This window comes from Erigeron canadensis, chromosome 4, assembly GCF_010389155.1.
Source record: "Erigeron canadensis isolate Cc75 chromosome 4, C_canadensis_v1, whole genome shotgun sequence".
Lineage (NCBI taxonomy): Eukaryota > Viridiplantae > Streptophyta > Magnoliopsida > Asterales > Asteraceae > Erigeron > Erigeron canadensis.
The window spans coordinates 5452033-5479789 of record NC_057764.1 but is presented as its reverse complement, the minus strand read 5'-3'; the positions used below and the strand labels follow the sequence as shown (position 1 = coordinate 5479789).

At 33.8% G+C, this 27757-nt stretch overlaps 5 protein-coding genes and 1 pseudogene across 5 annotated transcripts; 2 read left to right on the top strand and 4 right to left on the bottom strand.

Annotated features, from left to right (window-relative positions):
• Nucleotides 1–347: 347 nt before the first annotated feature.
• LOC122596884 (proline-rich receptor-like protein kinase PERK2) lies at nucleotides 348–1508 on the bottom strand. The gene is made up of 2 exons (XM_043769528.1): nucleotides 1361–1508; nucleotides 348–1177 (listed from the first exon to the last, which is right to left on the bottom strand). The coding sequence occupies exons 1-2, from the start codon at nucleotides 1506–1508 to the stop codon at nucleotides 348–350; spliced, it is 978 nt and encodes a 325-aa protein (XP_043625463.1).
• A 485-nt stretch (nucleotides 1509–1993) lies between these two features.
• Nucleotides 1994–4941, bottom strand: LOC122595719 (eukaryotic translation initiation factor 4B3). The gene is made up of 2 exons (XM_043768147.1): nucleotides 3691–4941; nucleotides 1994–2340 (listed from the first exon to the last, which is right to left on the bottom strand). Exons 1-2 carry the CDS (start codon nucleotides 4857–4859, stop codon nucleotides 2271–2273), a joined length of 1239 nt encoding a protein of 412 aa, XP_043624082.1. The 5' UTR covers nucleotides 4860–4941; the 3' UTR covers nucleotides 1994–2270.
• Nucleotides 4942–10988: 6047 nt separating this feature from the next.
• On the top strand, nucleotides 10989–14748 carry LOC122596883 (annotated as a pseudogene).
• A 2389-nt stretch (nucleotides 14749–17137) lies between these two features.
• Nucleotides 17138–19625, bottom strand: LOC122596882 (3-hydroxy-3-methylglutaryl-coenzyme A reductase 3-like). The gene is made up of 3 exons (XM_043769527.1): nucleotides 19247–19625; nucleotides 18355–18880; nucleotides 17138–17942 (listed from the first exon to the last, which is right to left on the bottom strand). The coding sequence occupies exons 1-3, from the start codon at nucleotides 19623–19625 to the stop codon at nucleotides 17174–17176; spliced, it is 1674 nt and encodes a 557-aa protein (XP_043625462.1). The 3' UTR covers nucleotides 17138–17173.
• A 2070-nt stretch (nucleotides 19626–21695) lies between these two features.
• LOC122596881 lies at nucleotides 21696–22871 on the top strand. The gene is made up of 2 exons (XM_043769526.1): nucleotides 21696–22447; nucleotides 22517–22871. Exons 1-2 carry the CDS (start codon nucleotides 21696–21698, stop codon nucleotides 22869–22871), a joined length of 1107 nt encoding a protein of 368 aa, XP_043625461.1.
• A 3098-nt stretch (nucleotides 22872–25969) lies between these two features.
• Nucleotides 25970–26729, bottom strand: LOC122595648 (peptidyl-prolyl cis-trans isomerase). The gene has a single exon (XM_043768061.1). The coding sequence runs from the start codon at nucleotides 26677–26679 to the stop codon at nucleotides 26164–26166; it is 516 nt and encodes a 171-aa protein (XP_043623996.1). The 5' UTR covers nucleotides 26680–26729; the 3' UTR covers nucleotides 25970–26163.
• Nucleotides 26730–27757: the final 1028 nt, after the last annotated feature.

Genomic DNA, 27757 nt, shown 5'->3' with positions numbered 1-27757 from the left:
TTACATGGATGGTTCCGGTAAATTTTACAAAATAATGACTAGTCTTCTAGTTATTGAAATTATATAAACAATTTGTACATTTGAAAAGTACTAAATGAACTTTCATTATGTTGGTCTACACTTTGAACAGATGATTAGTCATAAATATATATAAAACTTGATGTATGAACTATTGGTTATTGAATATAGGGAAAATGACATAGGTATCTAGTCAGATATGTTAAACATCATAGTGTAGATAAACTATTGGTTATTAAATCTAGGGAAAATGAAAATGTTTATGTAATATTTGTAGGTAGAATTTGATGTATAAAAACCAAATTAGAATGACAAATAGATGATCACACTTACTGATGTGAACAAGCTGAAGAGTTGAAGAAAGGCTCTATTGGCATTGGGGGCAATGGTGGAAGTGCATGTGACTCAGGCAACGGAGGCATGGAAGGTAACTCGGGTGGTGAAGGAGGCAACTCAGATGAGGGAGACACTGCAGGCAGCTGATCAGTCATTGGAGGTAATGGAGATGCTGGTGGCAATGGAGATACCGGAGGCACTTGAGGTATTGGTGGCGCTTGAGGCACTGGTGGCGCTTGAGGCACTGGTGGCGACTGGGTAATGGGAGGCAACAATGGCGCCAATGGTGGCAACTGTGTAATGGGAGGCAACAATGGCGGCAATGGTGGTAACGGGGGAAGCTGAATCAGTGGTGGCAATGGAGTTGTTGGAGAGGAAGGCGGATATGAAGGCAACGGTGGCATTTGAAAAAATGGTGGTAACGGCGCCATTGGCGTTACGGGAGGGAATTGAGGCAATGGAGGCAAAGGAGGAAGTTGTACTGGTGGCAGAGAAACAAGGGGTGGAACGTTGGGAGGAGGTCGTGAGTCGGGCAAGGGCGAAGGTCGGCGACAGAAGGGAGAAGGGGTTGCAGGTTGAGCAATCAAAGGTTCCACCCTATACATTTGATTATCAAACAACTTATACATGAGTACTAAGTTCTGGGCAGGGCCGCCTGCTGCCCCACAGCCCTGCCCATTGCCGGAAATTTGTGCCCGGCAATTACCCATGTCTATCAAACCTGGAAATGACACTGTAAATGTTCCTAGCCAGCTTGTAGTTTCCTCTCTCATCACTGTGAATTGCCCATGCTCCCCAGGGCAAGCCAGCAATACTCTAACTCCTACACAAGTTGTTTAAGCATCTATTAACAAAACAAATTATCATTTGCATTTTTTCATTTTTCACTATTTTCTGTATTGATAATCTGGTGTATATGTTCGATTTAATAATATAAGGGTGGGAGAAATCCATATAAAATATCAGTCTCTTTTAACATTTGTGTTAAGAGTAAAACAAAACTAACCACCAAGAGGGTAATCGAGAGTGCCAATGTCTCCATCTTTGCATTGATCACAAAAGACGGTGCCGCCAATCATGGTATCTCCACGAGCTCCATCAAAGGTTGCAGCAACAACCAATACGAGGCTTGTCAACGCCCAATCCACCAACATCGTCACAAATACATTTACGTAAACTAGTTAATAAAGTCTGCAGTTTTCTAGACTTAAAATTGATCTGCACAACCCTGTGACGCTCAAGTAGTATATATTTCGTACCGCAAAATTCTTGGATATTAAAATTTAAAGAAAGACTTGTGTTATGGAAGTCTCAACTACCCAACATAAATAAGATGTTAAGTAGCAATGTAATTAAGAATGACAATTTATAAGGAGATGCTATATAGTACTAGTGTTAAATAAAGGTATAATCCTTTGTGTGATTCAAAGAATCATACTCTTTGCAGCCAGAAATCTTGGAATGTTAACAAGAAAAGATCGGTTAAAGAGTACCAGATCAAAAATAGCCTAATAAAACGCAACACACAAGAATCATGTTTACATAACAGATGCTGTTCAACGCAATAGTAAGTATGCCTAATGGAATCATTAAACCATATAACATAAAATACCACCACTGTCTTAGTCGATTCAAAACATGACTCAAGAATGCACATACATGTCCTTGAATAAATTAGAAGTTTGATACATGCACTCATGTTTGAAGAATGAAAAACACGAACAAAACTGAGGTCATAACGACAAATAGAAAAAACATAATAAGTTAACACAAGTATGCTTTTTAGTCCTACAAAAATCACTCTACTAATCATCAGGTCTATCAAAACTTGTAACAGAACCAACAAAAACATGGAAGAACAGAACAAGACTTGCCATCAATCCCATTTCTTATCACTCAGCTGCCCGTTTCTCCAATTACTTCTGTGCATCTTCCTTTTCTTCTTCAGGTTCTTCTGTATGTTGTTCATTTTCACTGTTCTCCCCACTACATATCAAGAAAAAACTTTACCATAAAATGAATCAAAGGGACTTTATACCATAAATTAAAATTAAAAAATAAAGAGTGTCTGATGTTAAAACAATAATAGCTTTCATTAGATAAAACTTAAACATTCAAAGCCAATGGACACTTAATAGGTAAACCAAATGCGTATCTAAACTAATTTCAGCGCTTACCTTTTTCACTCGCTACATTAATAGAAAAACTAAAATGATACTCAAGTAACATCACAATTCATCATTGAAAGTTCGGCTAGATCATTATATAATCAGAACAAGGGACTGAAAAACAAAGTATCCGGGTCCAGTTATACGACCATGATGAAAAAACATTAAGGAACCTGAGCATGTGAGTCTAAGCATATGCAAAATGTCATAAAGAAATTAGTATTTAGTAGTGGATGGTCAATTGGTCATATCGAAGTACTTTGTTATAATTACAAACAAAATCATATTTGACAAGATAGAACACTCTGAATACAACAACATCCAGCTTTGCCCGATGGAGGTTATCAAGAAAACTAAATACACATCAACGCACCTTTCATATATATAAAACAATCATCTGGACAGCTTATTTTACATAAAAGAGACATGTCTGGTTAAAAAAAACATCCAAGCGACACAAAAAAATAAACTTGAAATGGAACTTTGCTATTAATAACTAACCAATTAAGAAAAAGATCAAAAGAAAGAAAGATATTGCCCAACATGTTAAGCCGTTAAGGTGTCGACTATATAATAGATAGAGAGATGCATCCACATGTCTAAAGTAGCCACAACACATCCATATTTCTTTTAGTTCAAGAACGCGACAAAAAAGATTCATCAAAAAAAATTAAAGTTATGATTGCAACCAACCATCATTCTCATAGAAGTGCCAACTAGATATATATTATACTTAGCAAGACTTAATGATTATGGGACAAGTTGAAAAATATTGCAAAATCAACCATATCATCCTTGGCACTTTCTTACTCTTCCTTCCAACACAGAATGCTTGTCTATCTATTTTCACCGTCATAATGATACGTTTGCAATGATTTCAAACAGTGAAATACTTAATCAATCATATACCAAGTAGACAATTATTTCCAAATTAATAGTATTTCATGAACAAATAGCTGAATCAACACAATTGCTTTTAATGGTATTTCTTGCTTATAACACATTAGTTTACCAAAGCTACAAAATTCATTACACATACATTCATTCGCATTCCATGTCCCCAACTTTAACTAAGAACATCAATGCATATCACATTAATAACAACGGCGACATACTATGCTAAACATAACAATATTCGTAATCATCAATGTGTATGAATTAGGCAAACCTTGGAGGAGGAACATCAGCAGCAGCAGCAGCAGCTTCAGTTTGGTTCTTTCTCCAAGTCCTCTCAGTCGAATCCTCATTAGACCTCGGTTTCCCACCACCACGTTTAAACCGATCACCAGAACCCAAATCTTTAATTTTCGTAGCCTCAAGCTTCTCATCAATTTCCTTCCAATCCTCACCCTTTTCCTTCAACACCTCTTCCCTTGGCCTAGCATCTCCAAACGGATTAGTCCCTTTACTCGGTTTCACAATCTCGACTTCCCCAACTGGCAATTTCCTTGGCTGCAAATTCAACTTTGGCCTACTATTATTCAAACTCACATTATTATTATTCACTTCCTCCCTTTTCCTTCCCCATGTATCCGAATCCGACGATTCGTTCCCAATTCTCCTATCTCTTAAACTATCAAACGAACTCCCACCGCCACGTGGCTTCACCTCCACATCTTTTTTCCTCGCCCACGTATCGACACTATCCGCAACCCCACTCGACTCGAACCCGGTTTTCCTCTCCACTCTATCAAACCCGTTCCCTCTCCTAACCTCTTTCTTATTCGACGCCCAACTATCCACTTCATCGGCACGTGAATTCCGCGTGCCATCAAAAAACCCACCCCCACTATCTCTCCTTCCAAACCCACTTCCGGGTTTCTTAGTAGCGGCCCAATCGTCATTCTCATCGGCCCGAGACGGGCCCAACGGTTCCCGAACCGGCCGTCCCCTACCTCCATCTTCATCATTAACCCGACCCTGACCCTGACCCGGTCCCCACCTAGAAGAAGAATCACTCCTATCATAAGATCTAAACCCATTACTCCTAGCCCGTTCCATCTCTTCAGCGGTCCGTTGTCTTGGACCGGTCGGCAGATTTATCATATCTTCAACGGTCAAACCCTTATTAGCCTGATAAGTATTATTATTATTAGATTTGCCAGTAACGAATTCACTTAAGGAAACGGTTTGGGCTTTTTTCTTTTTTGTTTTTGTAGCCGCCGCCGTCATCAAATCTGGGAAATCAGACATCGCCGCCGCTGTTGTTGTTGACGATTTGCCGTATGCTTGTGTCGGGTTTTCTTGTTGTTGTTTGTTGAGTTCTTCTTCGTGTTCTTCGGAATCTAATGCCCATGCGCCAGCTTTCGGCCACGCGCTTTTTACAGTTGCCGCCATGTTTGCCGTTTGTTGGTTGTTTTCGTGTTGTGTTTTGGTTTCTTTAAAGAGATAGGTTTTCTTCCTTTGTCTTAGAAGTGCGTTAGATGAAAGCGTTAAGGTATTGATGTACGAATATATATATATTTTTATTAATTTAATTGATGGACGGTCGAGATTTGTTTGGAGGAATCCTTGTGTGATCCGAATTCTTATTGTATAAACCGAGTGGTCATGGTTTTGGGTTAAGTGTTTTACTATGAAGATATAAGTTAACTTTTAATTTATGAAGAGTATAAAAATATTTAAGGTTTTTAAGTCTAATTTATTTATTAGATAAATAATTTCAAAATATATATATCAAAAATAAATATTAAAATAATAAATAGCAAAACAAGTTATAACAAGATAAATTTAAAATAATAAATCCTTTTATAATAGAAAGAGAAGTCATAATCAAACTACAAATGACAACAAACTAAATTAAAAAAAATAAAATAATAACAATAACATAACAATTCAATATCAAATAATAAATAAACACGAACAAAATATCAAAAATAAAACTAAAGTGATATAAAAAACCATACTTTTTTTGAGAATTTTACTGAACTTGATTTGTATATTAAAAATAAAAATGAGATATATAATATGAATGAGAATGATTAATAGAAATTTAGGTTGTATACAAAATAATTTATTGGGAGAATTTTAAGGATATTATATATTTTTAAAATTTTAAAAGATTTGTTGTGATAGAATAAGATTTGTGTGATAAATTTTCAAATAAAATTATCTATTTAATATACAAATAAAAAATTTAAGAATAAAATAGAGAGTTCTAAAGTAATTAGGAAAGAGTTTTAGGTTTAATTTTTTTTTTAATGATGTCACGTTTACTCCAACCTTCTCTTTTAGTTATAATACTAGATTTTAAACCCGTGTCCAACACTGGACACGGGTTTTACGATATTATCAATATTAAATGTTCATACATTTAAGTCATAAAAGCTTATAATTTTGAAGAAATACGGTTCTAAGTGTTATATTTTGCAAGTTGTAGTACAATAATTATATGTTTGTTACTGTCATTATTAGCCTCGACATATTGATGGAATTGTTTGTCGTAGTCATTCCACAAGCCACATGCTATATATAATAGTTTCTCAATTATAGAATATTTTGAATCAGTTGTACTCATAATGTGATATTATTATGAAAGATAATTAAGAATAAAAGATATAAACATATTTGTGATCCTGTACTTAACATTCAAGTATATGTATTTAATCATGATGCGCGTCCATAACACGCATAGGTTTATTTTTAATCACTTGTTCTATGATAATATGATAACAATTAAGATTACTTTTATATTATTTGATAACAATTATGACTCTTGATTTGAGTGACAACTGTAACTTTAAACATTAATATGTAAAACTAATATATAAAAAAGAAGAAAATTATGCACCTTTTTTATTGAGGGATATAATGAATTTTGAATGGAGTTTATATTGATTTGGATTTAGGATTCAAGTAACCCGCTGTTGTAAATCGTGTTTGGGATATATATCTAGAGGTCACATTGTATTTATATCAAATATTAAACTAAATCTTAATATTTATAATTATAAAAATTTAATCTAATAGTTGTTAATAAGTCATTAGGTTTTAAAATAATTTTTTGTAATATTTATAATTATAAAAATTTAATCTAATAGTTGTTAATAAGTCATTAGGTTTTAAAATAATTTTTTGTAATATTTATAATTATAAAAATTTAATCTAATAGTTGTTAATAAGTCATTAGGTTTTAAAATAATTTTTTGTAGAAAATATTTCATATGTTGAAAAATTTTCTATTTAATTAAACGATTGCAAATTTTTTAAAAAAAGTTGATGGCTAAAAATAAATATAAATTAAGTATTCAGGGCTAAAAAATGTAAATTATTGATGGAAAACAAAAAAAGTGTAAATTAATGAGACTTTTTCTATAAATTAATATAAATACTAATATAATTATATATTTGGATAATGATTATTAGAATTTTTTATTTGTAGTTTATCTAAATAATGACATCATCAAAAGTCAATTTGATGAAATCGAACAATATAATTGGTTGATAAGTCATTAGTTCAACTGTCTTATAGTATATACTAAAATAAATTTTTATTAAATATTAGTCTCTTGCAAAATCAATTAGATGCATCATATTAATTTCTTATCAAGATTTTTAAAATATTGAAAAGATAAAAAATTTTAATCTAGCATGGTGTCCGTGCAAATGCAACGGCGGTGACGACTGATAGTGGTAACGATGAACAGTATTGTAGACTATTGATATGAAGTAATTAATATAAAGGTTAGTACAATTATTTTAAGAGTTGAGGAAATAATGGTGTAATTTATTTTATTAAGAGTATTTTAGATATATTAACGGAAATAATTAAATTGTTGAAAAATGAAGAAAATGATTAAGAGAAAAAAAACGGTATTTTAGTAATATTTTGCATCGAGTTACTTTCAACATTATTATAAATAAAATGGGATATTTGTTTTTATATGTAGGTATAGATATAGATATAGATTACTAGATTTTAGAGCCGTGTCCAACACTGGACACGTAGTTTACGATATTATCAATATTAGATTTTCATACATTTAATTCATAAAAGCTTATAATTTTGAACGTATACGATTCTAAGTGTTATACTTTGAAAGTTGTAGTACAATAATCACAAGTTTCGTTACTATCATTATTAGCTGAGCCATATTGATGGAATTATTTGTCGTAGTCATTCCACAAGACACATGCTACAATAATTCTTCTATTATAGAATTTTTTAAACCAGTTGTACTCATAATTTAATATTATTATTAAAAATAATTAGGAATTAAAATATAAACATACTTGTGATCCTGTACTTGACATTCAAGTATATGTATTTGATCATGATGTAGACTCATAACACGAATATGTTTACTTTCAATCACATGCCCTAAGATAATTAGGTACAATTAGGATTGTTTTCACATTCTTTGATAACAATTAGGATTCTTGATTAGAGTGACAATTGAAACTAAAAATCTAAATATAAATACATTTTGTAACTTTTTTAAAAATCTCCTCAAGTTGATGCTAAAAATAAATATAAATTAAGTATTGAGGGGTAAAAAGTGTAAATTATTGATGAAAAACAAAAAAATGTAAATTAATGAGATTTCTTTTTACAAATTAATATAAATAATAATATAATAATATATTTGGATAATGATTATTAGAGTTTTAAATTAATAGCTAATCTAAATGATGATATAAACAAGTGAATAATTTGATGAAATTAAGTAATTTGATTGACTGATAAGTCATTAGTTCAACTATTTTATAGTATATATTAAAATTAAAATTATGATTTAAGCACAAAAATATACGTAAAATCGCAAAGATTGACATGACTAGAGTGAAACCATGCGATTTGACAACATAATCAACAAGGTTATAAAATTGCCGAACTATCACATCTAAAATCTTTTTCATATTTTTGTTTTTAACGTTCGAATGACAACATCACATTCAATTCTAATCACATTAGATTTACTTTTTACCTCAACCAATCACATTATAATTGTCACATTTTAAGCAAAAACAATAAATTTTTACTACTAGGTTTTCGATATGATACTAGATTTTAGACCCGTGTTTAACAATGGACACGAAACTTACAATATTATCAATATTATATATTTATACATTTAAGTCATAAAAGTTTATAATTGTGAAGATATATGATTTCAAGTGTTATACTTTGCAAGTTGTAATACAGTAATCACAGGTTCTTCACTGTCATTATTAGCTGAGACATATTGATGGAATTGTTTGCCGTAGTCATTCCACAAGACACATGCTGCAATGATTCCTCTATGATAATTTTTTTTAAAACCAGTTGTACTCATAATGTGATATTATTATGAAAGATAGTTAAGAATTAAAATATAAACATATTTGTGATCTTCTACTTAACATTCAAGTATATGTCTTTCAATATGATGCGGGCCCATAACACGAATAAATTTATTTTCGATCATCTGTTCTATGATAATTAGATAACAATTAGGATTATTTTTACATTATTTGATAACAATTAGGATTTTTAATTTGAGTGACAATCGTAACTTTAAACATTACGATATTTATGATTACTAAGAATTAAACATTATGATAGTTAATAATGTAGTCGACATTGATATTTATATGTCTAAATTTATATTTATTTATATAATAAAAAGTCAAAAAAAGTTAAAATTAAAAATTTGAGAAAAGTTGAGAAAATCGAGAGATGTGATTACGCGAATAGTTTATAACATTTTAAAGATAAGATAAATTATTAAATACATAAATTTAAATGTAAAAAATGTAAGTAAAAACAAATTAAAAAAATATACATCTAGAACATTGAACACATATATTGTATTTGAACCTTTTTAAATAATTTTTTGTAGACAATATTTCATATGTTTAAGTGTTTTTAATTAATTAAATGATTAAAAATTATAAAAAAGTTTTCTCAAACTGATGGCTAAAAATAAAAATAAATTAAATCTTCAGGACTAAAAAGTGTAAATTATTGATGGAAAATAAAAAAGTGTAAACTAATGAGACCTTAATTTTAAAAAAAGTTTTCTCAAGTTGATGGCTCAAAATAAATATAAGTTAAGTCTTTAGGGCTAAAAAGTATAAATTATTGATGAAAAACAAAAAAAGTGTAAGTTAATGAGACTTTTCTATAAATATTAATATATATATATATATATATTAATATAATAATATAAATGGATAATGATTATTAAGATTTTTAATTTATAATTACATTCAATGATGACATAAGCGGAAATAAATTTGATGAAATCGAGCAATATAATTAACAAATAAGTTATTAGTTCAATTGTCTTGTATATATTAGGATTTGGAAACCTTAAATTCACAATGCAAACTTAAAGACGTATGGAGTGTAATTAGTCGATTGGTACTTGTAGCTTCATATTACTCTACTTGGAAGGCAAGGGAGAATGATGGCATGATTGATTGGCTCAAAGAATTTAGTGCTAATATATGTCATCAGCGAACAAAAGTAGCCAGTTGATATTCAAGAGATTGATTCACTTAAGCGATCAATAATCACTATAATGAGAAAATAAACAAGTTTGAGAAATACTTAATTATTAGCAAATGTGACTATTCCTTACTTATTGCACTACTTATGTATGTAGATGATATTCTTGCAAGGGAAATAATATTTTTGAAGATTATAAGTTTGAACCACATTTGAAGTCTAAAAATTAAATTAAAGATATTGAAAAACTTAAATATTTTCTAAAAATTTTAGATACCAAAAAAGAATTGTATTTGAGTAAAATCTTTTTGTATTTTATCAGATCTTTTACTTAAATTTGGTTTACATGCTAGCAAGCCTATTAATGTTTCTTTAGATCTTAATGTTAGTATTACTTATAGAAACTCTTGATGACCCCATATTAACTAATATCAATGAGTATCAAAACTTATTGGTAAATTGATATGAGGTCTCACACATGATATACTATTCACCATTTATATCTGTACATGCATAGATCTTTTTAATCTCATCTAAAGAGATTGATGCAAATTCTAATAGATTTATGTGTTCTAAAATAAATATGTTAGATATGTTCAAGAATAAGATTAAGAAAAGGCGTTAAAATGTGGATATTCACATAGACGAGCTTCTGAACAAAGCGGACGACAATTAAGCCACTTGCATTTGTGGCCTAGTGCAATGAGTGTTTAGATTAATCCACATGAGGTCATTCCTTTTATGTTTAATCAGTATCCTTTTTAATCTAGTAGTTATCGTTATTTTACGTGTATGTCTCTTTAATAGTCATGTTAGTGTCTGACTTTTGAGCTCTTAGCTCAAGACCGGACATCGTGTTTCTTATTGTATCGGCTAGTTTCTTACTAGCATTTTTATCTTTAATATAATAAAATCTTAATGCCGTTAAAAAAAAAGGCGTTAAAATGAATGCTAAATTTTATTCTTGATCCACAATTCCACATCCGTTGCTTATTATCTCTAGTGTAACAGTAGATTCAGATACACCGAGTGGAATGAAGTTGAGGGGCCGTATGCACAAATATTGGAAAAGACACAAGTGCAGGGTTTATTCTGTAATTAGGTTAAAGATTAGTTGACATTCTTGATATTCTGTATGTCTTCAACAAAACGTTTTCCAAACACGAGTTGTCAGAAAACAACAATAACATAGTTGAATCATGGAAAAAAGCACTTGTTGATGCAATTAATATTGCTGGATTGGAAACCAAGCAGGTCGCCAATGGGTAATCTTTTCTTCATTGTGTTTGTGTAAATCATTCATCATATTATCATGAATGTTAAAAAGTATTTGCAATGTGCAGGCATGAAGCAAGTTGTATCCAAGAGATTGTTAGTTCCATTTTAGATAGATTGTCATCTTTGGATTCAGCAGTTGAAGATGAAAATCTCGTTGGAATGGGTACTCAATTGCAACAGTTGAGATCCCATTTAAGTATTGGATCAGGTGGTGTGCGAATGGTTGGGATATGGGGTCTTGGAGGTAGTGGTAAGACCACTCTTGCTACTTCTCTTTACAAGTAATTTTCTCCCAACTTTGATGGTTGTTGCTTACTTGGAAATATACGGGAAGAAACCAAACAACATGGTTTAAAAAGCCTGCAAGAAAAAATTCTCTCAACAGTTTTTAACAATAAGATGCAAGTTGAGAGTATTGAATTAGGAAAAAACAAGATTAAACAAATGTTACATCGTAGAAAAGTACTGATTGTCCTTGATGATGTCAATCATCTTGAACAGCTCAGGGCATTAGCCGGATGTCATCAATGGTTTGGTGGTGGAAGCCGCATAATAATTACAACTAGGGATCAACATTTGCTAATAACTCATAGAGTAGATGAGGTCTCTCCGATCAGTTTATTGTCACATGATGAAGCTATTTGGCTTTTTAATAGGCATGCATATAACAAGAATAACCTTGTACCAGATTATGAGGTGCTTTCACAAGAAGTTGTTACTTATGCCGCTGGGCTTCCCTTAGCCCTGATTGTTTTGGGTTCTTTTTTGTATGAAAAAGACAAGGATGAGTGGCTTGATACATTGGATAGACTACGATTACATCCAGAAATGGATATTGTGGAAAAGCTCAAAATTAGCTATGATGGACTTAAAGAGATGGAAAAAGAGATATTCTTGGATATTGCATGTTTCCATAGGAGGAAGGGCAAATATGAAGCAATGGAGATACTTGATGCTTGTGGTTTTCACCCTTATACAGGGGTAAAGGTGTTGATACAAAAGTCTCTCTTAACTGACTCAAACGATGACCTTTTTGATATGCATGATCTGGTTCAAGAAATGGCACACTACATTGTTAGAGGGGAACATCCTTACAATCCTGAAGAACATAGCAGGGTTTGGCGAGAAGAAGATATCAAAGATATGTGTTTCAGAAATGCAACAATGGTAAATATTATATATACTAGCTCCTCAACATGTAGACTCAATGATACACACACATATCGATAAGATACTTCAAACCCATCTTTAATTTCCCTTTATTGCAGGAAAACAATAAGGTTGAAGCCATACAATGTTATGCTGATGGTTGTTCATTCAACTTCATTAGGCTTGTTTCGAACATGAAGAAACTAAGATTCCTCAAAGTGATTACTACTTCGTTTGATGAAGGGCCCAGTTTTCTTTCAAATGAGTTGAGGTATTTAAGCTGGTCTCATTATCCTGCAAGTCTATTCCCAGAAAGTTTTCAACCAACAAAGCTTGTTGTTTTAAAAATGAAAAGAAGCATGCAAAAAGAGCTTTGGAAAGGTTATAAGGTACTTCAGTTGCTCTTGTTTTTAACATAAAAAGTAGTGCATGATCCTGAGACAAATTTACACCTTGAGTGATTTGTAGATATGTTAATAAATTCAATTTACATAACAATAGACTACAAAGTTCTACTTCTACACTCTATTAGGTTTCCGTTTACATAATAATTAGAGGGACCACAAATCAAACATGGAAAAAACCTATTTGGCATAATCATTATCTCCATCTGCTTATAGCCATTCTTATCATATAATTAACACTACTATTGACTTAAAAATTTGGCTTGTGTATGCATCAGTATCTACTATGTTTGAAAGAGATGGAACTCTTTTACATGGAAGCACTAGTCAGGACACCTGATATTGGAGGACTCGAATGTCTTCAGAAGTTGGTACTCGAGGGATGTGAAAGTTTAAAAGAGATTCATGAATCACTTGGAAATCATGCAAATCTTGTTAACCTATCTGTAAGTTATTGTAACAAGCTTAGAAGGTTTCCGACCATTGTTAAGATGCAGAAACTGAAGACTCTTAGAATTTCAGAATGCAAAGCACTTACTGAGTTTCCAAAGATTAAATCAAACATGGATAGCTTGGTAACATTATCTTTGACAAAGGTTGGCATAGAAATCCTACCCTCAACAATTGGAGAATGTTGTACCAACCTTAGTTTGCTGAGTTTAGAAGATTGTTCTAAGTTAAAGAGCATAGACGGCAACTTTCTTTCCTTAAAAGGTCTAAAGAATTTTGAATTAAAAGGTTGCAAACATTTTGAGAAGTTTCCTAAAGATCTATTCCATGAAAATCTAGATGGGCTTGGTTTAAAGTTGGATAGTAGTAGCATTAAACAGTTTATTCGTTCTTCGGAGCCACATTTCTTAACAAAGTTGGATCTACATTGGGGTGGATTGGAAGATGGAGATATACCCCATGAGATTGGTGAGTTATCCAACTTACGAGAGATGGATCTATATGGTAATTATTTTACACGATTAGATTTCAGCCTCTCGCGACTTACTCACCTCGAACTCCTCAACTTAAGTTGCTGTGGGAATCTTGTTAAATTGCCCGAGCTCCCATCAAGTCTAGCTATTCTCAAAGCAGACTGGTGTGAGTCACTTGAAATCATCAAAGGTGATGCTCATAGAAGATGTAAATGGTTTTGTGACGTATCAATAAGGGGATGGAAAAAGAATATGACTGGTGGGGAGAGATTACTAGAATCCATGCTTCAGATATATATTTTATTTGTGGTTCTTACTCAGTATATGTTTTGGAGTTCTCAAGCCTATGTATATAGTTATACCACTAATAATATTTATATTAAGCAGAATTTGTGTTAATTTTATTAGGGAAATGCAGTTAAAAGTGGGTGTATGATCTTTCAACTAAAAGGGTTAGAGATTCCGAGGGGGTTTGAACCTTGTGTGGTAAAAGGGGGAAGCTATAGAATGCAAGTTCCAGATAATTGGTATAATCACTCTTCTGGATTCTTATTCTGCACAGTTCTTGATTGTTACAACAATTACTTTGATTTTCCAAAGATAACTGTTACTATGAAGCATGAGAAGTTAACAGGTGATTCAATGAGTATTCGAGATTCTCAAGATTACATGTATTGGGAGGAGACTGTTAATGATAAACATAAAAATACATGTATAATATATATTTCATTACGGTTACTAAGAAACACTTTATGGTGGAATCCAATGCCTACTGCCATTCAGATAGAAATCGACTCACTTTATGATGGATATAGGGTTAGTTGGTGTGGGTCTTAAGTCATTCCCATGACAAGTGAAACAACCATCACAGATTCCTCCTTTAATGACTATACATGTGAATTGAAGATCCTACAAGATTCTGAGTCTGCTTTCAAGTTTTATATTAATTTAGATAAAAATAGTAGTAGTGACTAAAGATGATGTAACCTTTTTATTTATTTTGTACTATTATGATGATTATGCAAGATGAAACTTTACAAGGTGAGCTTGTTGAGTTGTTGCCACTGCAGTAAATGCTTCCATGGTTCAATCTGAGGTACTACTCGAAGCTTAATATCGAATAGGTAGAATGGACAATTCTGTCACCTCTACTTATGAATGTGTCATTCATGGTATGTTTATATAATATAATAGGTCAAATTAAAAATCTGCATAAAAGAAATGGTTCAAAAAGGTCAGAACTCTGTAATGCATAACACACCAACACCTAGTTCACTTTTGAAGTATTAGAATAATACTGAAACCATATAGTTTCTTTCATCATCTTTGACGCACTCATATGGACAAGTGTTTCGGGAACCCTACATAGCCCATTTCAATCTGCACAAAACATTACATGTTTTGACCCGTTACCAAGCTGCCAACCTTACCTGATTTGCATCCCATACTTTAGATGTATCTGAGTGGTGATCCCTTTAAATTAATGCCGTGAGTAGATTTCATACATATGCAATAATTTTTTTGTGTGTGTGTGTAAATGTATTTAGTTACTGCTAGGACACCAAGGGTTATCAAAAATGATTGTTGATTCATAAAGTTTGAATCGTGCCTGATGCCCTAATGGTTAAAGGGGACTAAAAAGTTAAATAATCAAATATATTTATACCAAACATCGTGACAACCTAGAAGTTGCAACTTGAATAGGACACGGGAAGCACAGATGAAGGAAAGAATTGCTCCAGAGCCACATTTCTTAACAAAGTTGACATAAATTCTGAAAATTGTGGTGTGAAAAGAATTGCTCTACCTCGAGTGCTTCAACGACTTTTGTACGGTTGCCCTTGAATGCAATTGCGAGCTCCATCATACTACCTACAGATACACGATTAGCACTTTCATCCTACGAAAAATATGTAACTAGAACGCATAATATTACACGAATAGCTTAACATGTCAAATAACTTTCAGGCACACAAATACGCTACATCAAGTCAAAAAAGTTTGGGTGCTGATAGCTTACCGAGTCTGCATGCAAATCATATGCAGATTTATCAGTAATCCCGACAAACTCAATCCAATCATAAGACGACTGGATTTCAGCATGCCACAATCTGTAGTGTAATGTGTCCATTCATTTGAGCGATGCTGTCTAAACCTTAAACCTTAAATGTTTTTCATTTATACCTGATGTGTGGTGCGTGTGTCAAAAGTAGATATACTCACCCTATGAAGTCTGCAGGTGTTGACTTATTGACATTTCCCTAAAAAGAAAAAGAAAAATGCAATGTTTAATAACAAAAATAACATATGTTAATAAGTGGATTGATATTTAATGATTTAATGAAATCCGCTTCGCCGAGACAAATTCGTTTTGCAGACATGTCAATTGATATCAGGATCGACAACATGCTCTATCTCTGCAAGTGTGAATTCACAGACTCTTAACGAGACCTTGTCTGGGAGATATCTTAAAAGGTGAGAAACATATATGCGTCAATTTCTAGAACCCAAAACTACCCATTTTGACCTATCAATTTACTGCCTCCGGTATAGCAGTGGATGTGAGACCAATAATAATATCTTTGATTTGCAAATTATAGGAATGTGATAAAATAGCATTAGCAAATTTAAAAAGATGCAAAAATCAAGCTAGAAACATACTGTATAATAGTAACCTCAAGTTTTCGAGAAACCGCATTACCTCGTTTCTGAAAGCCTGGCCAATCTGTGCTGCAGCAAGAGTACTTTTTTCCATTCATGTAGTATAGTTCTGTGAAATTAACGAACATACCTTGTGCAGTTTCAGGGCACATGTACCTGAAAGACATCAAATGAAAAGAGTTGGACGCCATGAGTCAATGCCATGTGCGTCACATGTACCTTAAACATGCTTTGAAAAGCTAGCATTTTTTGGGATGAGTGCTGATTTGTTGCTGTTTTTCAAGTTTGAACTCAATCAACATAGTGCTACAACCTCAAGAAATCTATCAAATTGGATTAAGGCATTCTACATTGCCCCATTGTTTGGAGGTTTATTGCTGATGGCTATGTTGGGAAATATTGGGCTTATAATGCAACTGATGATCAGACTGTAGTTATTGGCGGTTATCTAGTAACAGTTACTATAAATAGCAATTAGCAACTAGTGAGATGTCTGATATAATCAGCGGTTTGAAAAAAAATGTCTGATATAATCATTTCTTATATCTCTATAGTTTTTTTTTCTCTATCGATATAGATATCAACATACTATAAAGATGTAAAGGTTTAATCTAACCAGATTAATCGAGAAATTCTATAAATCAATTCAAGACTCGATATTGCTATAGTGACAAATGAGTGGCAGAAAGTAAGAAATAACTATTTGCAAAATAAACTTTTAGAGTATTATATATGTACAAGTGCAACATATATACTATACAGAGCCCTGTTACTTCAATTGTAACAACTCATGGTCTCGAAGATCTATGCTTTTAGGGAAAAGTCTTTGTTCGATCTATTATACTTCATATGACTCTTGACAAGTTGGCCCGCAGCAATTGCTGACATTAGAGATAGTTCTCCAGCTAAAACTGATCCAGCAACCACCTTTGCCAACTGCTTTGCATTGGATCCAGGTGACTCTCTATTTGCACCTTTCACACCAAGCAAATTCAAGCACGCAGATTGCGAAGCCAACTGAGTCCCACCACCCACCGTTCCCACTTCAATCGATGGCATAGTCACTGAAACATGAAGATCTTTGCCACCATTCACCGCCTCCATCATGGTTATACAATGTGAGCTTTCAACATTCTGTGCCGGATCTTGTCCTGTTGCTAAAAACACCGCGGACACAATGTTACTAGCATGTGCATTGAACCCGCCTAATGCTCCAGCCATAGCAGATCCAGTGAGGTTCTTTAACATGTTAAGTTCAACCAATGAAGCCACGTCGGTTTTTAACACTTTTTTCACTACCTCTTCCTTTATGATTGCTTCACACACGACTGATTTTCCTCGGCCTTCAATCCAGTTGATAGCCGCAGGTTTCTTGTCAGAACAGTAGTTACCTGAGATGCCAATGATGTCCATGTCTGGGAAGTCGACTTTGAGGTAATCCAAAACATTTTGAACTCCTTTGGAAACCATGTTCATCCCCATAGCATCTCCTGTGCTACAGGTGAATCTTATGTATAGATTCTTTCCAGCTATTGCACATCGAATGCTTTGAAGCTTTCCAAATCGACTTGATCTGTCAATGTACATATCAAATATGGATTAGGTCGTTAAGTATTTACAAGTTTCTCTGTTGATTGTTTGTGATTGTACATGAATGGCAATATTAGTTTATAGAGAGCCATACATAAAATTATATCTATATATTAATTAGCCTTATAAAGTGGTGATTTTAAGCTCTTGATCATTGACAAAAAGGATCAATTATATGTCACATGTGAGACAGTTCCATCTATAAGGGATGATTAGTTATATTACTCCGTTTAAGGTACTATATATTCTATCTATTAAAAGCTTTTAATGAAATTGCTTAGTATTATTTTCCATACAGTTAAAATAACGTCTGTGAGATTAGTGGATAGGGATCTTCCAAAGTTGATCTGTAAAAAAAGAAAAGGAGAAAAAAAAAAAACAACAGTTCTAGTTACCTGTTGAACATACTAGCCAAAGTATGGAAATGAAGTGGTTCCTCTAAGAAAAACTTCAACTCTGCCGCCCTCTTCACGGAGGCAAATCTCACTACTGGAGCTCTAGTCATTCCATCTTTAAGTAAGACACTAAAGGCGCCACCGGAAGCATTGATGGCTTTACAACCCCTATTAGTACTAGCTACAAGACAACCTTCAGTGGTCGCCATTGGCACGCAGAATTCCATCCCATCAAGCATCAATGGTCCGGCAATACCCACAGGGATTTGAACATAACCCACTGGCATTTCGCAACACTGCCCCAATATTGACTCGTAGTTGAAACCATCTAATGGCAAACCTTCAAGAGACTTGCCTGTTGTCCTCTCCAACGCCTTTCTCCTGATAAATGTTGCGCGTTTGCAGTCTCCGAGCTTTGATTCCAATGCGTATGAAGGTGTTTTTCCGGCTACCACTTCTTGAATCACTGCCTCGTCGTCTTCAGTTATCTTGTTACAGTCGTCGATACCCAGAACTGAAGTATATTCTGTATTATTCATGTCCACATCAATTTGCAAATTAACTACTAAAAGTTTTACTTAAGTGGTAAAACTTGTATGCTAATTTTACACTTTTCTCAAATTCTACAAATATTTGAGGGATATGATGACTTAAACATAAACAATATTCAAATAGTGACATAAATATTATTGAATGCCGTAAACATTTACTAATTCTAAGTTAGCAAACCAAAACTGTTGTCATTTACTAATTACATCGAATTGGTTCTGACTAATTCTAAGTTAGCAAACCAAAACTGTTTATATCTTTGCTAGTTTTATTAATTACTGAGTTTTATATAGATGTACACCTATGTATCTTTAGTATGTAATACAAGGATAACCAAATTAACCTGCTAGTCCATGGTTGACGGTATTAGAGTGGGCGATCTCCTTGATGTTATTAATAGCGTCTATTTCGAGTTCTTTATGTTCTTCTTCTTCTTCTTCTTCGTCGTCTTCAGGAAATGGAATGGAGTAGTGTAGGAAATTCAAGCCAAAGAAGCCAAGAAAGTAGATAAAGGAAGCAACAAAGCACACGAGGGCCGCCATCTCCCATAGCGTGAGGTGAAGAGGAGTGGCCGTCTGGATCTTTTGGCGAAACGTGTAGAAAAGGTAGCTAACCACCGAGAAGAAGAACGTAAAGCAGACCGTGTTAAAGACGGGAAATGTGTCAGAAGCTTGCTTTCTGTTATCCAAGTGGTGGTCAGTAGCCATGGCAGTTGACTTCATTTTTTCTGTTATCCAAGTGCTTTCTGCTTTCTGATAAAAATTAAGTTGTAAGAGAATTGGAGTGGGCTAAGCTATTTATTGATATTGATGTTGTGCCTGCATACTATTGAGACAATTCGGAGAATGTTGTATTTATTTGCAAGAATTTGCGTGGACTTTGTCCTAAATTTTGTCCATATATACGTATATATATTCTCTTCTACCATTGTATTTGACGTAGTCTTTCAGAGGCAGTACGTAACTATGTATAATTATCTATCTACCAGTATATATATACAATAATACAATATGCTAAAATGAATCGTAAGGACCATTAGCTGAACTTGAAAAATAATTTGTAGCTCTTAAGATCGATCTTTTAGTTTTGTTCAAAATTAGTTATTTGAAACCCGTGTGAATTATCCAAAGTAAAATACTTTAAGAATAGACCATCAATCCATTGGCGATATCTCTTATTCCGGTTATATCTGACTTTACCCACAAAATAGATTATATCGAATGTTAGGACCATTCTAATGATTGGTGATTAGTTGATTACTTGCCAATAGGCCATCAACCTTATTTACTGACAAAATATATTATATGTCGATGTTAGGACCATTCTAGTAATAATCATCACATTTTTAGTTTGCTTAATCAGACGAAATAAAATTATGCCTGATAATTTGTCAAAAACACTTGTTTTGTAAATATTTTTCTAAAAACACACTATTTTGGTAGATACTTTTTAAAATAAACAAATTTAGTAGATATGTTTTCCTTGTAATCTATTGTTTACATACCATTTTGGCATTTTGGCTAAAAACTCTTGATAATAATTATAATTTGGAAATGGCGGAACCACTTGTCAAATGCTATATATTCAAATTCAAAAGGGATTATTAGGAGTTTAGGACAAGATACATTGTGGACTTGTGGAGTTGTGGTGTCTAAACCACATTTGCTCCTATGGATTAATAATCAATGGGCTTTCGGGTAGCTTGTCGAATCTGATCAATGGACTTTTGGGCAGCTTGTCGAATTTGACTATCTTAGTGTATTAGTCACTCAGTCAGAGACAACTATGTTTATACTGCTTATGTTGGTGGTAAATGGTGGATACAAACCTAAAACTTACACTAAGTTTGAGTGTTTTGACACCACAAAATAATCTATTTTAACTTTTAATCAAGATCAAGACAGGATCAATAAACAAAAGAAAATCAAGTTAGACTTTATGTTTGTCTATGACTATGACAAAGGTATTTGACAATCTTGGAAACAGTAAACGAAAGTCACATTTTTTAAAAATAATCTATCTTACTTGTCACAAAAATATGTATTCTATAAATCATGAATCATCACAAACTCAAGCAGTTAACTTAGATAAGTTAAGATCATTTTTCAATATAATTGACCTTTTTTTATTCCTTAAGCATGAACTAAAGGATTTTTTTTGAAAGACAAGAATAATTGATTCGGCTTAAAACATAAGAAACATCTAAATTATGGAATTAATCAATAGAAAAACTGATACTGCAATAGTATTCTATCGTAGCGAAACTTGTTATTTACTTTACTTTTTACTACTTGTGTTGGTGGTAAGAGGTGGATATAATAAACCTATAAAGTTCCAACTTACACTAACTTGACCGTTGACACCACAAAATCATCATTTGTTTTAATGCCCACTGCCCAGCCTTGATTAATTCTTATAACTCCTGTTGTATTAAGAGGGTAGCCAATGGTTCGTCCTTAGCCTCGTTCAACTTACAGGGATGAGTCCCCATCGTTGGGTGGGACTCGTCCGCTTCGTTCGTTCCTGCATGGACTAGTCTGTTTTTTTTTTTGAATGCAACGGTATGAATTCAAAAGGGAAGGAGACAAAAATAAGTTTTACCATTTGGCAAGTTTAGCCCCTAAACACCTATATAGTTCAAAACAGGTTCAAAAAAGTGACAACTTTAATCCTTAACAGCTAGTTTTTCAAAATGGCTATATATACATTTCAAGTGAACCACCATTTGACACCACTCTTGCATATATTCAGCTATATTATACCAAAATACACTTTCGTATACATAAATCATCATGAACAACCAGTTTCATTCAAGTTTATCAACGTACACGAGACCCGATTTGTTTCCTACTGGAGACGATGATGAAGAGCTTTTTGGCATCATGGCCGAATGTGTTGATTTGCTTGAACAAGGTGAATCATCAAGACCATACATACCCCGTATGGTCGTCGAAAGAGATCGATATAGTGCTGACGAGCGACTAATGACAGCTTACTTTAACGAAAACCCAGAGTATTCGTTGAAGAGCTTTAAGCGACGATTCCGAATGTCTAGACCTATGTTCATGCGCATTGTGAACGACATAATAGCATACCCATCTCGCAATCCAGGTCCTGTGCCTTTGCATTTTAAAAGAATGCAAGACAAGCAGCTTGATACCCGAGGAAAGCCTGGTTTCAGCACCATCCAAAAGTGTGTATGCGCCATAAGTCAATTGGCGTATGGCTACAATCCCGACTCGCTTGACGAGTATCTACAGATGGGTGAAGAAACAACAAGGTGTTATCTAGACTATTATTGTAAGTGTGCGTTCGAACTTTACAGGGATGAATACTTGCGTAGACCAACACCGGAGGACATACAACGCTTGTACGCTCGACATGAAGAGCTTCATGGCTTCCCAGGCATGCTTGGAAGCATTGATTGCATGCACTGGCCTTGGAAGAACTGTCCCAAGGCATGGCAAGGTCAGTTTACGCGTGGTGATCACGGTCATCTAACCATCATGATTGAAGCAGTAGCTTCATACGATAGATGGATCTGGCATGCTTTTTTTGGCACAGCTGGTTCGAACAACGATATAAATGTTCTGAACCAGTAGCCTTTATTTAGGGAAATCATTGAAGATCGTGCACCTGATAACTCGTTCACTGTTAATGGCACCCACTATAAAAAGGGTTACTATCTCGCAGACAGCATTTATCCCGAATGGTCGACTTTTGTAAAGTCGTATTCATGCCCTCAAGATGAGAAGCGGAAGAAATTTAAAAAGTTTCAAGAAAGTGCCCGGAAGGATGTCGAGCGTGCCTTTGGAGGGCTTCAAAACTCATGGCACATTCTAACCCAACTAGCAAGATCAAAAAGCGTGAATCGGATCACTCGAACAATGTACGCCTGTGTTATATTGCATAACATGAAGGTTGAAGACGCAGGGTATGCCATAACTCGAGGATGGAGACGACATTGATCCAATCGTCTTACGGGAACGTATGTTCGAGGAAAGGATTGCACTTCACCAACTTACCGGCAAGGAGCTTCGAGATCGCACTGTGCATCACGCTCTTCGTCGTGATCTTACGAAGCATATATGGCGCATCCCGGCTTAATGTGTGTTTTTTATAATAAACTCTTGTTAATATTTTTATTTTAATGTGTGTTTTCTTTATTTGAAGTATTGTAATGTTTTTTTTTTTTTTTTGGTGTGTTTTTTTAAATAAATTGTGTAATGTTTTTATTTTTAATGAAGTGTTTTTTATTTGTATATGTTTTAGTTTGTTATAATTTTAGAGGGTTAAAAGTGTAAAGTTTAGATAAATGGGTAGAATTAAATAATTGATGGGTCCAAGACTAGTCTTTGGTGGATAAATCCATTCGGTGCATTTTGAGGGATTTGTCCTTGAAGTGTTTTTTACTGATATGGCGCTGACAGAGACTAGTCTTTGATGAATGAATCCCTTCCACTTGGTACCTTCTAACAGTGGGGAACTAAGGTCTGTTCACCAGATTAAAATGAGGAGTTTAACAACCATTGTCTTGAAGGGTTTACCGATGTAACTTCTACTTTTGTTAGCATACATTGAAACAAAAAAAGCTATACAGTAGAATACCGTTGCAGCAGCACAAATCCTTTATCGTTTGTTAACAGAAGGGTAAATGGCTCCACATAGGAGATAGATCGGACCCAGACCGAATCGGTCAAACAGGAAGGCCAAAATAAGAAACCCGAGGACTAGACCTAAGTTGGGCCGGGCAGACACGCAAGACTGGAAGGCCATGTTGTTCTGAAATTGTTATGTTGAAAAAACTTGGTTCTTCTGGAATTCATATCCTAAAATGTTGAAAACCTAAGACAAAAAACCGAACGAATATATGAGTTTTAATTGTTAGATTTGTTATAAAATAGTGTAATACAAAGAATTCAGATTCTGTACACGTATTAAAAAGGATATTACAATTTACAAACTCCAATACGATTTCTAGATCCGACATTGAACCCTGGAACCACATACAACCAAAAGTTTTACATTTTCCGATTCCTATTACACCAACCATGATATACAAGAGAAAATCTATTAAAATTACTCTAAATAGCTAAACACCAAAGAACATGTAACAAGTGATTAGATACCTAAATAATTAAGTCTGCAGAGTATCAACTAGGACAATAAAATAGTACCACAAACAAAATAGCCATCCAAATAAACAGAACAATATTATTACCTCAAGATCCAACCATTGTCACACTATACTTTTCCCTTTGTAACTAGAAGATCCAAACCCTGATTGTAAGTTAACAATAGAGTAAATGGCTCCACATAGGAATGAGATCAGGTAAAGACCCAGACCGAACCGACGACTGGAACTAACTTGGGTCAGGCGAACAAGGAAACCAGTGTTTTGGATGTTTGGTTTTTGGGGGGTTTGCTAAACCATACACCACATATAATCACAAATAATCACTAGTTTTACACTAAATAGCTAAACAAGTGATCATGCACCCAAACAATTAACTCTACAGTATCAAATAGTGCCAAAACAAGATAGCATACACCAAATAAACAGAACAATACTAGTACCTCAAGATTCCAACACCACAAGACAAAACAGATATAATTCTGATCCAAAAACCTGATGTTTAACACAAAGGGATAAACTAACGTGCATAAATTAATTGTATTCTTGTCATAAAATTCAAAGATGAGCCTTTTTACATGAAAGGTATAATGTTTTTACACTCTACGAACAGGCTTGTAGTAAGCATTTTCCATAAACCTAATAAGTTACAACATACACTAACTTGACACCACAAAATAATTTTATGTTATAATGCCCATGGTCCAGCCTTGATTGATTCTCATGGCATGTTTAATGAACATTGGGGAATTGGGGTCTGTTCACCAGATTCAGATGAGGAGTTGACAACCAATATCTAAAAGGGTTTAACACGGTAACTTCTACTTTATTTGTTACATGCTTATGCTTTTGTAAGATACTCCATAACTAGTTCACATCCAATCCTATGGCATTGTGATATCTCTATCTAGAGGCATTAGTAGTTCAACCTAAGAGGACAATAGGACTTTGTACACGAAAGGGCCAGCTCGAGTGTAATGAAGTGGCCGGTATTGGCTGATGTTTCTTAATTTGTGGTATTTTGCATCCAAACAATTCTGATGTTTATATATTAATGCAAAATCTGTAACTACTTTACATTATTTTCAGAGAGATGTTAACATGCATTGAAACAAAAAAGCTATACTTTCCTGATACACAGTAGCACAAAAATCTCATCTTTAGTTAACAAAAGAGTGCTATATAGTAGAATACCTTTGCAGCAGCACAAATCCTTAATCGTTTGTTAACATAAGAGTAAATGGCTCCACATAAAGATGAGATCAAAGCAGTGTTGTAAATCTCGGTACTCTCGGTCAATAAATCCCCGATATATCGCTTATTTGTGGTCGACCGAGACGATACCGAAAAGCGATATTTACAACCTTGGATCAAAGAAACCCGAGGACGGTTACCAGTGGACATGCAAGATAACCCGAAAAGACTTGTTCTTTTGGAGTTCATATTTAAAGGGCAAAACCAATGACCAAAATGTTGAAACAAGTAATACCAAAAACAGAGCGAATATGCTCGGACTGGTCCAGTTCCAATCTGGATTAGGAGACTTGCATTCAATTTACGGGTTGTTGCAAATCTATAGCTAGGACGAACTTACCTAAAATGGCGTTTGTTCAATAAACAAATAGAACAAATACAAAGAGAATGTACACATGTAAAAAAAATATTACATACTTGACAAATTTCTAAATCCACCAGTGATCCACGCATAAACAACCAATAGTCTTAGATTTTCCGATTCCTATAACACCAACCATGATATATAAGAGAAAATCTAAGAAAATTACTCTAGATTCCAACAATTGTCACAATACTTAAATCCCATTTGTAACTAGATCCAAACCACATATAATCTGATGTTTAACACAATATATATCCATCCATATCGAAATCATCACACACAAAACATAAACATAAACACAAACACTCAAAATAGATGATAGAAGTGAGAACCTAAATTTTATTTAAAAACCAAACCATTAGATAACTTAATGACAACCCCATCAACAATCAAGTCAATGAAACCATCACAAACATAGTAGATTCTTCATAAGTCATAAAAACATAGAAATAAGAAAGAGAAAAACCACACAAATTGAAATTGCAATTGACCCAAAAAGTCAACCAAATCAAAGTTGACCACAATCAGCAATGACAACAGGCTTAGCAGTCTTTCCACTCTGAGATCCAACTTTCTCAATAGCCCTCACAACTTCCATTCCTTCACAAACTTGTCCAAAAACAACATGTTTCCCATCCAACCAAGCAGTCTTCTCAGTACAGATAAAAAACTGTGACCCATTAGTATTTGGGCCAGCATTAGCCATAGACAAAATACCTGGCCCAGTATGTTTCTTAACAAAGTTCTCATCAGCAAACTTAGCTCCATAAATAGATTCACCACCGGTTCCATTACCTCTGGTGAAATCGCCCCCTTGACACATAAATCCAGGAATCACACGGTGAAAAGATGACCCTTTGAAGTGAAGTGGCTTTCCTGATGCCCCTTTCCCTTTTTCGCCGGTGCAGAGTGCACGGAAGTTCTCGACGGTTTTGGGTGTCGTGTCGGCGTACAGCTCCATCACGATCCGGCCGGCAGGTGCGCCGCCGACGGTCATGTCAAAGAAAACTTTTGGGTTTGCCATTATTTTTGGTTTTTTGATCTTGGGTTGAAAAAAAGTTAGGGTTTTGGGGTTGGTATTTGGGGTGGTTATATAGATGGGTGGGATCAAGGGGTTAATGGTTTGGTGGAAATCTGAGCCGTTGGATTGGTATACGTGTCATGAGATGGAGGGTGTTAGGGAACTAGGGTTGGATTGTTTGATTTAACTATGGTTTGCTATCTATGACTTTGGTTTATTTGTATTTTCTACCTTCTAATGTAACAAAAACTAATTTCCGGCTACTTACTTATTTAGCATAGCAAGTGACATTTTTAAATGACATGTGGTGTTGGATAATCTAAGCCTCTCAACCTTATTTTTCTATATAACATGTTACCCGCGTAATGTGATGATAGTTGTGGCGGTAACGGTGTGGTGGTGAGGGCGACTATTGGTGGTGGAGGCGACATCGAATGGTGTAGATAATTAATGTAAAGGTAAATGATGTAAAAGGTTAATGGAGATATTTTGAATAAATGACTTATGTTATAATTTAATCATTAATGGTATTTTAGATAATTCCTCCATAACTTTTAAAGAGTGGTTGTTTTATTTATTAAATAGTATAAAAGTATAGATTAAATGTATAGGGAAAATATGATTAAGAAATAAGAGTATTTTAAGTATAAAAAAGTATTAAATTTCCTAAAATATAAGAGATCAATATATTTTATAAGGGTTATGGATAGTTTAGCTAAATAGTTTGTTTATATTTGACTAAATCTTGTTATCAAACAATTGAAATTTGTTCATCATTTAGAAGTAGAATAACATATTAACTTTTGTAGTTGGTTTGTGATTTACAATTTGTTTAGTATTATTGAGATCGACATCGATTCAACAAATTATGATATTATTAAATTATGATATGTACTCTTTCTATATGTTTCCTTCGTCAAACTAAAATTTAATGTTTAAACGTTGACTATTGGTTTAATCCAATGGTTAAAGTTGATCAAACTTTACTTATACAGTTGGATCAACGTTAGAGAATCCCAATCCAAAATATTATACCTTGATTTTTAATAAGCAATGTTTAGGTTAACTCGGCACCTCATTA